This window comes from Ictalurus furcatus, chromosome 8, assembly GCF_023375685.1.
Source record: "Ictalurus furcatus strain D&B chromosome 8, Billie_1.0, whole genome shotgun sequence".
Lineage (NCBI taxonomy): Eukaryota > Metazoa > Chordata > Actinopteri > Siluriformes > Ictaluridae > Ictalurus > Ictalurus furcatus.
The window spans coordinates 31,085,896-31,103,171 of NC_071262.1; the positions used below are offsets into that span (position 1 = coordinate 31,085,896).

General features: G+C 44.3%; 1 protein-coding gene across 1 annotated transcript in view; it reads left to right on the forward strand.

The window, feature by feature from the left end:
- LOC128612059 (teneurin-3-like) overlaps window positions 1-16,243 on the forward strand; it is a 63,650-nt gene extending 47,407 nt beyond the window's left edge. Inside the window, exons 18-26 of the mRNA XM_053631963.1 lie at window positions 3,469-3,701; window positions 7,483-7,637; window positions 8,426-9,306; window positions 10,308-10,483; window positions 11,350-11,585; window positions 12,405-12,701; window positions 12,824-14,435; window positions 14,531-14,661; window positions 15,312-16,243. Coding sequence (XP_053487938.1) covers window positions 3,469-3,701; window positions 7,483-7,637; window positions 8,426-9,306; window positions 10,308-10,483; window positions 11,350-11,585; window positions 12,405-12,701; window positions 12,824-14,435; window positions 14,531-14,661; window positions 15,312-16,046 — 4,456 coding nt within the window. The 3' untranslated portion in view covers window positions 16,047-16,243. The remainder of the gene's footprint in view (window positions 1-3,468; window positions 3,702-7,482; window positions 7,638-8,425; window positions 9,307-10,307; window positions 10,484-11,349; window positions 11,586-12,404; window positions 12,702-12,823; window positions 14,436-14,530; window positions 14,662-15,311) is intronic.
- The last annotated feature ends 1,033 nt before the right edge of the window (window positions 16,244-17,276 follow it).

Genomic DNA, 17,276 nt, shown 5'->3' on the forward strand with positions numbered 1-17,276 from the left:
AAGTCTTATCAGGGTTAAAAAAGTCACCAGTCTTTAATTACACAGATGTTTTCACTGGAACCTTGTTTAAGATTTCTTTGTGTCACACTGTAAACTCCTCTGTCCTGAAGTTATTAGAAAACTGAAATGAAGCATGAAGCATACTCCGTACTCAGAACCCTGTGCTTGACGGTGTATATTAGTAGATCATGAAGTAACATGGCTTGAGAAATATATTCCATCATGATTTGTTTTTGATGTTTTTCTGATGAAATGGAAGTACTTGGTTGTAGTAGGCAATGGATTGCGTGAACAGATTCTTGTTACCAGCTGACGTCTCGAGGTATAAAGCCCGTTAGGATGTCTTCTGAAGTTCACGGAGAAGAATGACGGTGAACACGTCATGTCCTGATGACGTTTCTCAAGCATGTGTCTTTCCAAGTTCTATTTCCTGAACATTAGGTTCTTCTGCAAAGTGTAAATTCACCCCAGTGGCAGAAAAACCTATAAATGTAGACAGATCAAACAGATACAGGTTCCTGTCGACTGATTCGTGGAGGGAGTGAACAGTCCCAGCTCAGGGGAAAGTTCACGTCAAACAACGTCAGTCGTCAGATATCACCTAGCATTTAGACAGCATAAAACAGGTTCGGGTCATGTGACTCGAACGCCCATCCTACCACCCAGACCCCGCCGTCTCCCCCCACCCCCCACCGCCACCCCCCCTCGCGCCGCCACCCCCCGTCTGCCGATGCTCGGCTTGAAATAGACACTGATGTGGAACTCGCCGATTCTCTCTCTGGCATGTTTCTGGATCCCACTCCGAGCCGCTCCAGCACTGCACCTGACACTGTTACCTGTTCAAGCCTCAAACATCATCAATGTGTATACAGATATTTTTGAATATCTCCGTCTACACAAACTGCTCTTTCTGTAACATCTCCATCCAAACCAACACACGGGAACGATTCGAAAACGCTCGCATGAGCACGCCAGGCCAGTGAGAGAACATCGAGAAGTGCTGCGTCAAACGCTACAGAAATAACGTTAATGACTGCGTATTGAGCGGTAGAGAAATCAAAATGGGGAAGAAGACCAACATGGGTGAGAGGTTTATGAGGATTCATAAAATATTGGCAACCTTGGTAAATACGAGCAAAGAAAGCTGTGAATATTGGTCTTTATTGTTTAACTTTTAGATCTTTTGTTCAGAAAATTCACAAGAAGACTCTGCTCTCATGGATATCAAACAATTACAAACACAACACAGGTTCATCAAAAAATATTTGTTAAATATAGGTGTGCAACAATTATTGGCACCCTTTTAGTCAGTACTTTGTGCTACGTCCCTTTGCCAAGATAACAGCTCTGAGTCTTCTCCTATAACGCCTGATGAGGTTGGAGAATACATGGTGAGGGATCTGAGAGCGTTCCTCCATACAGAATCTCTCCAGATCCTTCACATTTGGAGGTCCACGCTGGTGGACTCTCCTCTTCAGTTCACCCCACAGGTGTTCTATGGGGTTCGGGTCAGGGGACTGGGATGGTCATGGCAGGACCTTGATTTTGTGGTCAGTAAACCATTTTTTTGTTGATTTTGATGATGTTTTGGATCATTGTCCTGCTGGAAGATCCAACCACGGCCCATTTGAATCTTTCTGGCAGAGGCAGTCAGGTTTTCATTTAATATCTGTTGATATTTGATAGAGTCCATGATGCCATGTGTCCTAACAAAATGTCCAGGTCCTCTGGCAGAAAAACAGCCCCAAAACATTAAAGATCCCCCTCCATATTTAACCGTGGGCATGAGGTACTTTTCCATACGGCTACCTCTCTGTGTGCTCCAAAACCACCTCTGGTGTTTATTACCAAAAAGCTCTATTCTGGTTTCATCTGACCATAGAACCCGATCCCATTTGAAGTTCCAGTAGTGTCTGCACACTGAAGACGCTCGAGTTTGTTTTTGGATGAGAGTAGAGGCTTTTTTCTTCAAACCCTTCCAAACAACTTGTGGTGATGTAGGTGACTTCAGATTGTAGTTTTGGAGACTTTCTGACCCCAAGACACAACTAACTTCTGCAGTTCTCCAGCTGTGATCACTGGAGATGTTTTATCCACTCGAACCGTCCTCTTCACAGTGCGTTGAGACGATACAGACACACGTCCAATTCCAGGTCCATTCATAACATTTCCAGCTGACTGGAACTTCTTAATTATTGCCCTGATGGTGGAAATGGGCATTTTCAATGCTTGTGCTATTTTCTTATAGACACTTCCCATTGTGTGAAGCTCAACAACCTTTTGCATCACATCACAGCTTTATTCCTCGCTCTTACCCATCGTTATGAATGACTAAGGGAACTTGGCCTGTGTGTTACCTCATATTTATACCCCTGTGAAACAGGAAGTCATGGCTGAACAATTTCCTGTTCCTAGTCACCAATTGTTGTAAATATTGTTATCCATGAGAGTATTTTTGTACAAAAGGTTAAACAATAAAGAGAATTTTTCACAGCCTACTTTGCTCATATTTACCAAGGGTGCCAATATTAGTGGAGGGCGCTGTATATGTGGACTGACGATGAGGTTTAACTTCTGTCAGGAGCAGTACTGGACCACAAGGTGAAATTAAATTGCAAATGTGATTAAATGAGAAATTACAGGGCACAAAGTTACAACCTGATCAGCAGCTGTGATAAACTTTGTCCTTGCGCGTTCATGACACACGAAAAAGACCCTGTACACGCTGTGACCATGTGCAGGCTCCTGCTTTCAAAAACATTCATTCCTTCCACATGAAAACACTGAAAGTTTTGGAAACGCTTCATTTTCACTGAAACACCATTGTCATGTAGACAGGAGGTTAATACCCCGGAGGTTAAAATCCGTATACGTATATAGTATTAATGTGCAGCAGCTTCTCATTGCAAAATTCCAATATGAACCGCTTTTAGTAACAAAGCCTGTAATCTTGATCCATTTCCTGGGTAGAAAGTCACCGATGCACGCCATGTCCTGTATCCCAAGTCTGTCTTTCACTAGATGCTAATGGCGTCCACGTTGACTCACTCAGGGAAGAGCTGGCTGATAGATTTAATGAATGTAAATAAGCACAGCCTGATGAAATGCCGTCAGCTGTTGTCAGTCATTAAGATCTGCACATCATGGCTATTTTTCCTTTCCTCTCGCATGGGAGTCATAACGAGTGAAATGATTTGGCACACTTCAAGGCATCATCACTGCCTCCTCAAATATTTTCCAGTCACGTCTGATTTATTATCCCTTTTCACACACTTTCCATCTCTTGTCAGCGGCGTGCGTTGTTTTGAAAGGTGCAGGAAAAAGACACAGATGGCAAATCAGTGAACTTCTCTAGCAACATTAATATTTCACAGCGTTACTTCATCTGTCATCTCAACAAGCGAGTGAAACCTCGCATTTCTGCCAATACACAGTTTCAGCCCGACAACACATCTATCTTTTCTCCAGTAATAACCCAGCTCACCGCTACTACCTGAGCTCGGACCCTGTGACGGGACAGCTGTACGTATCAGACACCAACTCCAGGCGGATTTACCGGCCCAGGGTGTTGTCCGGCGACGTGGAGCCCCAGGCAAACGTCGAAGTCGTAGCAGGGACTGGGGATCACTGTCTGCCTTTCGATGAGAATCAGTGTGGAGATGGAGGACCAGCCTCTGAGGCCCTACTCACAGGACCTAAAGGTACTTAACAAGACCAACAGATATTCTTCTGATCCAGACTATACCAGGAATAGCACTAATATTATCATTTTGAATTTGCTCACAAGTTCATCACCATAATCAGATCTTACAAGGTGGAATGAGAACGCTTCAACCAGACCTCCGAGGGGACACAAGAAACCAGACTTTACTTACAACGTCTCTCAGGACAAAATCTTACAAACCGTACCTTACCCACATTGACCACCAGACATCATATACATAGGTCCATAAGACCAGATCTTGTGCACAAGACCCAAAATGTGTGGAAATTGCCAGACCAGATTAGGTTTGAGAGGGACCAAAAGTACTGTATCAGACTGATCAGATCTTTTACTCCCCCAAAACCCTGAAAACCCCCAAAGATACACAGCTGATGTACTGAACTGATTTTCCTCACAGGAACCAACAAGGAGTTTAGAGCTGAAAGCATTCTGAGCAGATCTAGCTATTCGAAAGCTCCCAAAGTTATCATTAGAGACGCGTCAGCACTGATACGCCGAAAAAAAGACCTGATACCAACTGACCGACCCGAGCACTCTGCTGGGGTTTGATCAGTTATACACATGTATGTGCTTTATTTATCTGAAAGCAGCTCGGCGGGTCCGAGACTAGCCACGCACAGAGATATTTGTCTCAAGTTGTTTTTAAGAAAAAGTCAATGACAAAAGCAGAGGGTTTAAAGACGAATGGATAAAGAAGTATTCACTCTGTCTTACCACGTCAAATCCAGAACAGATATCTCATCTGCTCAGAGTCTGTGGTCTAATCTAAAGTTTAACGTGCACACAAAACACAACCGCTTCAAATCGTCTTATTTATATCCATAAACTAATCAATAATACTGCAGGAAACTGTTGTACAGGCTCCAGAGATGCACAACCAGTCGACTGCCTTTCATTACCGTTCCCAAAACTACCCAGATGTTAAATTATCCAGACCTTACAGAGTCCCAAGCTAACTCTGAAGTTCTCGTCACAGTGATCAGATTTTAATTACAAGGCCTTGAGAATGCATGACTGATAAGAGCTCATTCACAGCGCTTAAATCTCCATCACGTCCTGCTTGGAAATCTGAGTGATGTAAAACAGCCCTTCTTCTTCACCTCAAGAGCAGATGATGGATTTAATTAATGCAGTTAAGCGCAGCCTGATGAAATGTCACCAGCTGTTAACAGATTGCTTCATAGGTTGGTGATTATATTCCTGAGAACCCTGGAGAACCCTTTCAGATTCTCAGAGGATCCTGAAGCACTAATTAAACTTTACAGGATCCAGAACTAGACCTGACCTCTCTCAGGTTACTACACTACCTAAAGTTTACGTACCTCCAAAGCGTGAGCAGATACAGAGCCAGCACTTCAGACAGTCAGAAGATCCTACGACTTTGTTTTCACTGTAGACCTGGATGCACATCTCCGTCCTGTCTGTTTACATGTACGTAAGATCTGACCCACATCCGGTGTTTACATCATTCCTCGGTTAAAACTAAAATCCTGTTTATTTTTCACAACTTGTCACAATTATTTATTCAATTTCATGTGCAAATATTTGCATCAAATTATGTGAAAATGGGGTAACTCAAAACAAACAAACAAACAAACAAACAAATAGTCTATAGTCTATCTCGGGTTAGAAATGAATTAGCAGGCGGTGACAACAACAACTGTTAAAAACGATACTTATAGCCAGGGCTAGTAAACAAACAAACAAATACACAAATGTCTCCAAAATACAGTTTTATTATTGAGGAAACGTACGTTTTTGGTGCTTTAGGTAACAAAAGGTGCGCAATAGAAAAAAAAATCTGTGTTTAGACACAAACTGTGTCTGAGTCTCAAAATTCTGGTAATTTATTTAAATCTTATATACACAATACTAACCACATTTACTTATCGCATTTATTAAAATACTAGTCTGAAATTTTAAATGAAAAATAAAACCATTTCAGAAGTGGCATGTCTACAGTAAGCTACAGTAACAGTTAAAATCCCCCCCCGCCCCCCGCCCCCCACCCCCCCTGGCAAATCAGGTTTATTGTCAGAATGTACAGACTTTCAGCTGTAATTATGAACAAATCAAACAAAGTGATTGAAGTAGTTCCACACAACGAATGCTTCAAGTGGTTTCCCCAAATTCAACTGAAAATGCAACTTATAATGACTTCTCCAGTCTCAAAATGATTCACCCCCCTGAGTAGAATCCCTCACAACAGCACAAATATGCAGAACGTTGTCTCAAGCACACCTGATATAAACTAATCAAGGGCTTCATTAGCTTCAAGGTGTGCTTGAGCTGGAACACATGAAATACCTGAACTGGCTAGGGGCAGAAAATGTATGGAATACCTGGACGGGGCAGAGAAAGGAAGCTCTAAACAGCTGCAAGCAGATTTGTGAGAAGGCAGGTTGTGAAAAACCCTCGAGTGACTGTAAAAGACCTGCAGCAAGACTCAGTGTAACAGACACTGAGGTTTCAGTGAGCACAGTAAGGTGTGTACTAAACGCAGAAGGTTTCCATGCCAGAACTCCAAGACGTTCAACACTACTGACCCCAAAGCACAAGAAAAGTCGCTCAAAATCACATAAATAAACTAAAAAATAAACACAGAAGGTTTGGGATTCTGTTCTGTGGAGCGATGAAACTAAACTGGACTGTTCAGCACGATGGATCAGCGGTACGTCTGGAGGAAGAAGAATGAAGGAAGAACACTCTGTCCACAGTCGAGCATGGTGGAGGCTCGGTGATGCTGTGGGGCTGCTTTACATCGTCTGGCACTGGAAACCTGCAGCGTGTGGAAGGCGAGATGGATTCATTGAAGTATCAGGAAATCCTAGGAGAAAACATCATGAAGCTTGGGCATCATCGGACGTTCCAACAGGACAACGATCCCAAGCGTACCTCAAATTCCACCAAGGCTTGGGTGCAGAAGAAGTCCTGGAAGATTCTACAGGGCCATCAGTCTTCACACATGACTTGAACCCCATAGGAAATCTCAGGTGGGATTTGAAGAAGGCGGTTACAGCACACAAACCCAAGAATATTACTGACCTGGAGGCTGTTGCTCATGAGGAATGGAAGAAGATTCCTCAGGAACGCTGCAGAAGATCTGCATCTCGTTTGCAGAAGGTCATAACAGCTAAAGGAGCTCCACTAAGTATTAAAGATGCTCGTCATGAAGGGGGTAAATAATTTTGAGACTGGAGAATTCATTATAAGTTGCATTTTCAGTTGAATTTGGGGAAACCGCTTGAAGCATTCGTTGTGTGCTTTTGTTTGATTTGTTCATCGCAAACAGCTGAAAGTCTGCAAATTTTGACAATAAACCTGATTTGCAGTGGCAGGGCGGTGGGGGGGGGGGGTGAATAATGTTGATTGCAACTGTATATGATGTGTTGGTTTTATGAAATTCCTGAAGGTGTGTAGAACTCTGGTGTTAGAGAACTTCAGAGATCTGTGACCAAAGACGTTTCTGCCACAGCGTTAATTCAAATAAATTAATGTTCACCAAGCAACAGTGACATCGTTTTGCTTTAAAATCCTAAACCTACAGCAGGAATTAAATAAAAAAAGTAAAGCACTGAAAGTGCAGTACATCCAGTACACCCTCCTCTGCTTCCTCGACCTCGAGCTGTAATTCCACAGCAGGATGTGAGTAATGGAGCGTGATTGCAGTGACCTGAATAACGTGAAGTCAAACACATCACATGTAGACTCGGAGAGATAAGAACCCAGCTGTGACTCTCACTCCTTTCCTCTCACAGGGATCGCCGTGGACAAAAACGGTCTCATCTACTTCGTGGATGGAACAGTGATTCGCAGAGTGGACCGAAGCGGCATTATTACGACCGTCCTGGGGTCAAACGACCTGGCTTCAGCTCGGCCTCTCAGCTGTGACGCCCTGATGGACATCCAGCAGGTAGGAACAGAAGGTTTAAATATTAAACAGTCCTACAATGAAGTGTCAAATCTAACACTTAAATAATATATTACTTTAATGGTAATGTTTGTTAAAATGAGAAATCTGTTCGATCAGAGGCGGTCGTGGTAGAAACTGAAGTGTGCGTACTGTATATACAGGGCTTTATGGGTATATACAGGGCTTTATGGGTATATACAGGGCTTTATGGGTATATACAGGGCTTTACATGGCTTTGAGGGCTTTACCTCTCAGGGGTTTGGGGAGGAAGCTGCCGCTTATCTGTTTTAGTTAAGATGTAGACACTAGAAAAGTTTAAACGCACACTTTCTTATTCATTTCTGTACGTAATATCTTCTTTAATAGATAGTGTCTAATAGATTTTGTTATATAATATCTTCTTTAACTTTAATAGTGTCTACATCTTAACTAAAACAGACCTTTTTCCTCAAAGCGCCTGGTGGTTACCAAAAAACCCTGTATACACACACACACACACACACACACACACACACACACACACACTCCACTTTACTCTGTTTCTACTTTAGACAATCGATTTGAGAAAGAATGATATTGAAAATGTGGCCTGTTTATGTTAAAACTCTACCACAGGGACCGTTCTAGAGCGGACTTTTTGGCTTCAGAAGGCAGCACACACTCTTTTACAAGTCCAGGATATTAGAAAATGTTCGACACTGGTGCACTTTATTCTTTCCTGAGGCAGTGGTGGATAGTTATGGTGGAGTCTAGGAAATAAATTGCATTGCGTTTCTTCCTCATCCCAGGTTTCATTGGAGTGGCCGACGGATTTGGCCGTCAGTCCGATGGACAATTCTCTGTTCGTGCTGGACGGCAGTGTGGTTTTGCGGATTACAGAAGAGGGGCAGGTTAGTGTCGCGGCAGGTCGACCTCTTCATTGTCCGCTGCCCGTCGCTGAACTCTCAGTAACCGAGACCCAGCATGCCACACACACGCATCTGGAGTCTCCGAGTGCCATCGCCGTGTCCTTCACTGGAGCGTTGCACGTCGCCGAAACAGACGAGCGGAAGATGAGTCGCATTCGCAGCGTGGCACCAAACGGCGAGATCACTCACTTGGCTGGGTCACTGTCCGACTGCGACTGCAAAACAGACGTGAACTGCGATTGCTACCTCACTGGAGACGGTTTTGCTAAAGACGCTCGTCTCAATGCGCCTTCGTCGCTCGTAGCCGCTCCGGGTGGAACGTTATACGTTGCCGATCTCGGAAACATCCGAATCCGAGCTATCGGGACGAACAAACCGCAGTTGAACACACTAGGACTTTATGAAGTGGCTTCTACAGCAGAACAGGAAGTGTACATGTTTGACTCGAACGGAACGCACCAGCACACGGCTAATCTCGTGACTGGAGATTTTAAATACAACTTCAGTTACAGCAACGACGGAGATTTGACCTCCGTGACCGACTGCCATGGAAACACGCTCCGCATCCGGAGAGACGCGACTCGGCAGCCGGTCCGAATCGTGGCACCCGATAACCAGGTGGTTTGGCTGAACATCGGCTCCAACGGGGCGCTAAAAAGCCTGGGGACGCAGGGGCGGGACCTCGTGATGCTCACTTACCATGGCAGTAGTGGTCTCCTAGCAACCAAGATCACCTCCAATGGATGGACCACCTTCTACGAGTAAGTTTGGAAAGTTATTTCTATTACTTATGCTGAGGGGCACTAAGATATGATCATATCATCTAAATTAGAATTCCCATTCTCATTACAGCAACCTACAGAACTGATTACGTTGAAATAATGAGTTATTTTACATTAAATTAAGGACGTACTGTCTTGAAATAATGAGATAACCAAAAAAACCTGTTTCTCAAAATAGTGAGTTAAGTCCAAATAACAAGATATTACATTAAAATAACGACCGACTACCTTAAAATAACACAAAGTCAAAATAACGACGTAATGAGATACATGGAGATAACTCCATAATATCTTCAGATAAATATTTATGAAGTCAAAATAATATGGTAAGTGCAAATATCGACATAATATCATGTGGTAATGACTTAAGTGGGAATTATGAGATATCAGCTCAAAATAATGACAGTATCTTTTAATAATGAGTTACTGAGCTGAAATAGTGAGATGTTAAGTGAGGACATGCTATCGTGAATAAGGAGATGACTCAAAATGACACAATTTCTCAAAATAACCAGTTATTAAGTCAAAGTATTCAGTAAGAGCGCATCAAAATACTCATATATAATACCGGGTTTAAGTGACGTAACAAGATATTAAGATAACATAACACTCTATCTTGATGTTATGAGATATTAAGTTGAAATAACTGCATACTATCTCGACGTAATGAGATAACTCATCAGAGCATTTCACCCCATTTGTTTTTGCTTCACATCCTGCGTTTCTGTAGACCGGATACGTGTAGAGGTGTCGACTGGACAAAAAATACATTTGTCTCTCAGTTTTTCCACCAGAGGCTTTTTTTTGCTGATTCAAAAATGACACCATCATGCAGCAAGTTTTCTCGTCTGAAAGTCCAAAATATTTCATTTCTCCTTGCAAAAGTCATCATAAAGCCTTCCCAATCATTTACCGTAGCAGGAAATTGTGCAGAAGTGCTGACATCACGTCCCGGGACCGTAAATAACTTTCTCTTGTAGTTATGACAGCGAAGGAAAGCTGACCAACGTGACATTTCCCAGCGGCGTGGTGATGAGTTTGCACGGTGACTCCGGCGTCGTCGCCACGGTGGAAATGGAAAACTCTGAGCGAGAAGAAGAAGCCGGGATTACGGCGAACAGATCAGCGATTCAGACCGTCCTTACGCTACAGCAGGGTTCGTTTTAAATGTCACGTTCAGTCCCTCTGAGACGAGATGCCTACTTAGAATTTATAGCCACATACAAGATGAAAAAAATGCAAATTCTAAAGAGCTGACTTTAGCTTAACGTTATAGAGGCGTGGCACGGCGGGCATGTCTTTGAGCTCGTGTATAAACTCTGTATATAATCTTGTGAAGATTTCCGACAGGAATGTCTCCGTATAAAGAAAAGAAAATCTTTACAAGTCAGATCTACTGTATATGGCAGAGATGATGTTCGGCTCGTTTAGGAGCGGAGACGAATTGGGGAAATTAGATCACAAAGGGCGTGGCATTGAGGCTATACATGGAAATGTGGGTGTGTCTTTGAGTGCATGTATTAAATCCAAGCAGCTCTCAGAGGGCGTGGCTTGAAGTTGGAAAATGGTGAACATACTTCTATGTGCAATTGTAAAATCACTATGCGGCAGAGTTTACAAACTTCATGAAATTATACATGAGCTCAAAGACACGCCCCCTGACTGTGCTTATCAATATAGAGGTGTGTCTTGCTGGAAAACTTGTAAAGCCCCGCCTTTAGTAATTTACTCAGACATCCTGTCTAGTTCATCATTTTTGGACTTCAAGCCACGCCTACTCAGAGCTGCACACATTTTAATATACCGACTCGATGACACACCCATTTTTCCAAGTATGGCCCCAGACACGCCCTCTGTGGTCTGAGAAACGGCGTTTCTTTAATTCCCATGGTTCCCCTCAGCTTAAAAATGACCCGAACGTCATCTCAGTGATCTGATCGGATTTTTTTCGTTTTCTTCTTGACGTTCCTGTCGGAAATCACTCGTAGTAAATATTAATCCCGGGTTGTTTTTGTTTTGCAGATCAGTTGAAGACGGGCTACGTGGTGGGTTACGACAGCTCTCTGTGGGTTTTATATGCAAACGGATTGAACGCTCATTTCCAAACCGAACCTCACATCCTGTGTGGCGCGTCGTCTCCTACGGTGGCTCGAAGGAACGTCACGCTTCCCGATGACGCCGGACAAAACCTCGTGGAGTGGCGCTTCAGGAAAGAGCAGACTCGCTCTAAAGTCACTGTGTTCGGACGCAAACTACGAGTGAGTTTCAAAACTCATTTCTCATTTCTTCTGAAATCCGATTGGGCAGAAGATGTTCAGAACTGAATTTCAGTTGGTTGGTTCTTGTTTTCTGCAAAGAACATCCAATTTTACTAAACATTACAAAAGCTTAAAAGTTTCTCACCCTCTGGGTCCTAAATGTTCTGGGGTAAAACAGTACCTGTGGGTGGAGGACGTTCTTGTCCTGCTGATTCCCAGTTAAACCCAAGGATCCCGTTCTCCAAGATCTCCATCTTAGAGAGGTTCTCGTCACTCGTTTTTCTCGCACTTGGTTAACTTGCTTTTCTAAAGCAGCTTCGAGACAATCTGTAATGTCAAATAAATAAGCTGAAAACTTCTATTCTATAAATCCTCTGCGATTAGTTTCACAGCCAAAACCAAAAAAGCACAGATCGGCAATTAAATAAGGAAGAAATGATACGATCGTGTTCCTTTAAAGACTTAAGTGTGTGGAATTAAGGACGTATTAACGGCTCGCTCTGAGATCCTAAACAGACTCTAAATGATGTTTATTAAAGGCAGACGCGCTGCAGAGTAAATAATTAAAGTTGCCTCATGTTGTGTGCTGTAAGTACTATTAGTTCTAGATTGTTCCCAATAAAATACTTTCCTCAATCCACTTATTTTCCAATTTCACAGGATTTAAAATGAAGCTCGGGTCATTTCGGGAGTTCAGAAAGTTTTATTCGTGTCTGAAACCGATTAAAAACTCAAGGAAACGTCTCGAGTTCTGACTGAACCCTTTTCACTTTCTCATCAAAAAAACTGTCTAACAGTCATTTCTCTCCGCTCTCACAGGTGAACGGTCGGAACATCCTGTCTGTCGATTACGACCGCACGCTGAGGACCGAGCGAATTTACGACGATCACCGCAAGTTCCTGCTGAAAATCGGTTATGATGTAACAGGGCAGCCTGCCGTGTGGATGCCGAGCAGCAAGTTACTGCTGGTGAATGTGACGCGGAGGAGCAACGGCCAGCTCAGCGCCACCCAGTGGGGATCTGTATTAGAGCGATTCGAGCACGATGAACAGGGACGCATTCGCACGCGAGTGTTTCCTGATGGGAAAACATGGAGCTACACGTACCTGGAGAAGGTAACGGTCAGGTTATTTCCTTTATTCTGAATTCTCTTGACGACTAAACCGGTCCCAAAGTTGAAAATGTCTTGTTTAAATATTTAAATGTTTAGTAACGTGCGTTCTCCCACTTTTCCTAGTCCATGGTTCTGATCCTGGCCAGTCAGCGGCAGTTCACCTTCGAGTACGACTCCGATGGCGAACTTTCGGCCGTTATCATGCCCAGCGTCGCTCGCTACACCATGGAAACGATTCGCTCCATAACCTATTACCGGAATCTTTATCATCCTCCGGAAAGCAACGCATCTGTAGCCGTGGACTACGGCGAAGACGGACGGCTTCTCCGAGTGCTTCGGACCGGAACGGGGCGGCGGGTGATTTACCGCTATCGATGGAACGACAAATTAGCTGAAGTTGTGTACGATAGCACGCGTGTCAGTTTCACGTACGACGAGACGCTCGGCGTGTTAAAGACTGTGAATCTGCAAAGTGAAGGCTTTATCTGCACCATTAGATACAGACAACTAGGCCCCCTAGTGGACAGACAGATATATCGCTTTAGCGAAGACGGGATGGTGAGCGCAAGATTCGATTACGCGTACGATGGAAATCTTCGTGTGAGCAGCATTCAGGGCGTGATCAATGAGACACCACTTCCTATCGACCTCTACCAGTACGATGACATTTCTGGAAAAGTAGAGCAGTTCGGGAAATTCGGTGTGCTCTACTACGACATCAATCAGATCATTTCCACCTCTGTTATGACTTACACTAAACATTTCGACGGCCACGGACGAATCCGTGAGATCCAGTACGAGCTTTTTCGGACGCTGCTCTTCTGGATCGCGGTTCAGTACGACGAAATGGGTCGAGTCACGTCAAGAGAGATGAAAATCGGACCTTTCGCGAATGCCACAAAATACAGCTATGAATACGACGTGGACGGCCAGCTGCAGACCGTCTACCTGAACAAAAAACCAACATGGCGGTATAGCTACGATTTAAACGGAAACATCCACCTTCTCAGCCCGGCGATCGGCACGCGGATCCTCCCGTTACGCTACGACCTTCGAGATCGGATCACTCGACACGGAGACCTCCAGTACGAGCAGGACGAGGACGGGTTTCTACGCCAGAGAGGAGCCGAAGTCTACCACTACAACTCGAACGGACGGCTCGAGCGTGTTTATAGTAAATCCGCTGGCTGGCACATTCAGCATCGCTATGACGGGTTAGGACGGAGAATTTCAACTAAATCCAGTTTGGGGCAGCATTTGCAGTTTTTCTACGCAGACTTGAGCTACCTGAGCCGCATCACGCACGTCTACAACCACTCGAGTGCAGAGATCACCTCTTTGTACTACGACCTGCAAGGGCACGTGTTCGCCATGGAGGTCAGCAGTGGAAAAGAGTTTTACGTAGCTTGTGACAACACCGGCACGCCGCTAGCGGTTTTTGGGAGCGACGGAGCGCTCTTGAAGCAGATCCACTACACGGCGTATGGAGAAGTTTACTCCGATTCGAACCCTGATCTCCAGCTCGTACTCGGGTTCCATGGTGGCCTCTATGAACCACTGACCAAGCTCATTTACTTTGGGGAGCGGGATTACGACATCATTTCCGGCCGCTGGACCTCCCCAGATATCACGTTATGGGAAACGATGGGGAAAAATCCAGCACCGTTTAACCTCTACGCGTTCCGTAACAATGATCCCATCAGCAAAATTCAGGATGTAAAAGAGTTTCTCACGGGTGAGGAGTCCGATTTAGATCATCTGATTGATTTCAGAGAGAAGGAGGTACGCTGCTGCTTTTTAAACTGATGTGTGTGGATTTGTTTCCTGTAGATGTGAACACCTGGCTGGTTGTATTTGGGTTTCATCTCCACAACAGCATTCCCGGATTTCCAGTTCCCAAGTCTGGAATGACTCGAGTGTCTTATGAACTGGATAAGAGTAAAGTTTGGGACAATCTTCCGGTACGTCCAGAGATCTGAGTCTGTATTGATTGATTTTTTTTTAGTAATGATTAAAGAATTTATGACGCCAGACCGAGCGATTCTCTGCTTCGCTGTGTGAATATCCTGATTTCTGTGGTGCGGTATAAACGGTGTGGCCTGTACGATCCTGAACTCGGTGTTCCTTATCATCAGATCACAATGTACTCGTGTGTACCTGAGCAAAGTTCCTGGTATTCAGAGTCGGGTTACGCAGCTTGACTCGTCACCTGAACGAAAGGCCTTTAATCCAAACTGAAAAACTCAAATAAACAGATCTGTAAATAACATTAATGCTAATGGTAATGGAAAGATTAGAATATAAAAACTCTGTGGCACTGATTAACAGCCAAAATATTATTGTACTGTTTTCAGAAAAAGTTTGAGAACCCCTGAACTAAAGAACCCGTGAGGGTGCTAGACGGAACCTTTCTTTAGAAGAGTGTATGTGCTGAGAAAAAAGAACGATCTCTACAGAAAATACTCCCAAACCCTGAGGTTTACCCCAGTAGTATAATCCCTTTTGAAAACTTGTATTAGTGTAGAATGGCAGGATCTGGTAGGGGACTAGCACTTTCTATCCCAAATGAGACTTTTATGGTGATTTTGGATGTAAAATGTGTCTTTTGCAGGCGATTGGCGTTCAGCAGCAGGTCCTGCGTCAGGCCCAAGCGTTCCTGGCGTTCGACCGGATGCCACGGTCTCGCAGACCGACCAAACCGTGGCTCTGGTTTGCTCCTAGCGGGTCTCTGATTGGCCGGGGCATCATGATGGCGCTGTACAAAGGTACGGTGATAACCCGCGCTATCAGCATCGCTAATGAAGACTGCATCAAAGTCTCTAACATCCTCAACGGAGCTCTGTATCTCAAAGATCTGCATTTCACGTTGGACGGACGTGACACGCATTACTTTGTAAAAACGGGAGCTCCGGAAGCGGACCTGGCTGCACTTCGGCTCGTGACGGGGCGTAAGCAGCTCGAGAACGGCGTCAACGTGAGTGTTTCTCAGTCGACGGCCGCGATGGGCGGACGCACGCGGCGTTTCGCCGACGTGGAGCTGCAGTGTGGTATGCTAACCCTTCACGTGCGCTATGGAGCCTCTCTGGATGAGGAGAGGGCGCGAGTGCTGGAGTTAGCTCGACAGAGGGCGCTGGCGAGCGCGTGGGCGCGGGAGGCGCAGTGCATACGGGACGGAGAGGCGGGGACTCGTCTGTGGACGGAGGCAGAGAAGAGGCAGTTACTCAACGGGGGACGAGTGCAGGGATACGACGGATATTACATTCTCTCGGTGGAACAATATCCGGAATTATCCGATAGCATGAACAACATTCAGTTCCTCAGACAGAACGAGATCGGAAAAAGGTAGCAGAGAACTCTCGTTGATACCTACGAGGAATTATTTATATGCACATATACGGTCCGGTTCTAAATTCTGAGTGCACCACCACCACACGGCACACTACGGCTGTGTCTCATATCACACACTATGCACTATACGCTATATCATCGTATCTAGTAGTGAACTGTGTCTCAAAACGCTAATGTCTAGTCTTGATTACTCATGACTCCGCCCCTTCCGCTATGTAGTGCAAGGCCAGATATACTGTACAGGTCCAATGTTCTACACTTAATTCCTTTCTGTTTCCAGCACGTAGTGCACACGTAGTGGACTCTGAGGTCATCTCAAGAGTTTTCGCTCGTACAGTGTTATCAACAAGGCGAATAACGATGATGTAGCTACAGAAATTATGGACATCAAATGTTGTGTCTTTGCACCATGAGCTGATTTCATTCATATTAGTCCTGTCTAGTAATGTAGTGTAAATTTCATCAGGGGAGGATTAGGGTTCAATTCATTAGCTAGTGCACCGAGCGAGTAAAAGCTGCGATGTGCTGCACATCCCAGTGTTTTTGTTCAGAAATCACTGACAGTAAATGAAATAAAATAATGCAAAGTGGTAGCCAGTAGAATGTAATATGGAGAAGAGGCTTAATAGCTAGTAAAGTGATAAAACATGACGTCACGTAGCTGTACTCTTTATCCTCTACTGAACACCTACTACATCTTGTTTGCAGCCCCGACAAGTCATTGGTTAGTCTTTATTAACAGCTAGCCAAATATAGTGCTTTATTTTATCTTGATGCGTTTAATCGCTGGTGATGGTTGTCTCCCCCCCTCCAAATAAAATCGTCCGTCGTGCTTTCACGCTAATTAACACCCAGCATGAACCGTTTCACCCTGGGCCGTCTTGCCTCGGCTGATGCGTGTAGTGCAGCAGGTGGTTTCATAACGAGTAGTGTGAGTTACAGCTGAGATGATTCACATCAGTACGCAGCTACACACCGAATGACAGGGTTTTTTTTTTTTTTGCTTTGAAAAAGTCAAGTTTTTAATTGATTTAACTGATCGTAATTCACATTCACCAAACCACGCTGGTTAGCGTAGCAGTGTGTCAGGAAGCAACCGTAACATTCAACACACCAGCAAAATACTGCTCATGTTAGACTTAAGGAATATATTATAATGAATAACAACATGGGTGAGGTTTAAAAACCATTTAATGACTCATTTAATAAACCCCGTTGTTGTTGTTGT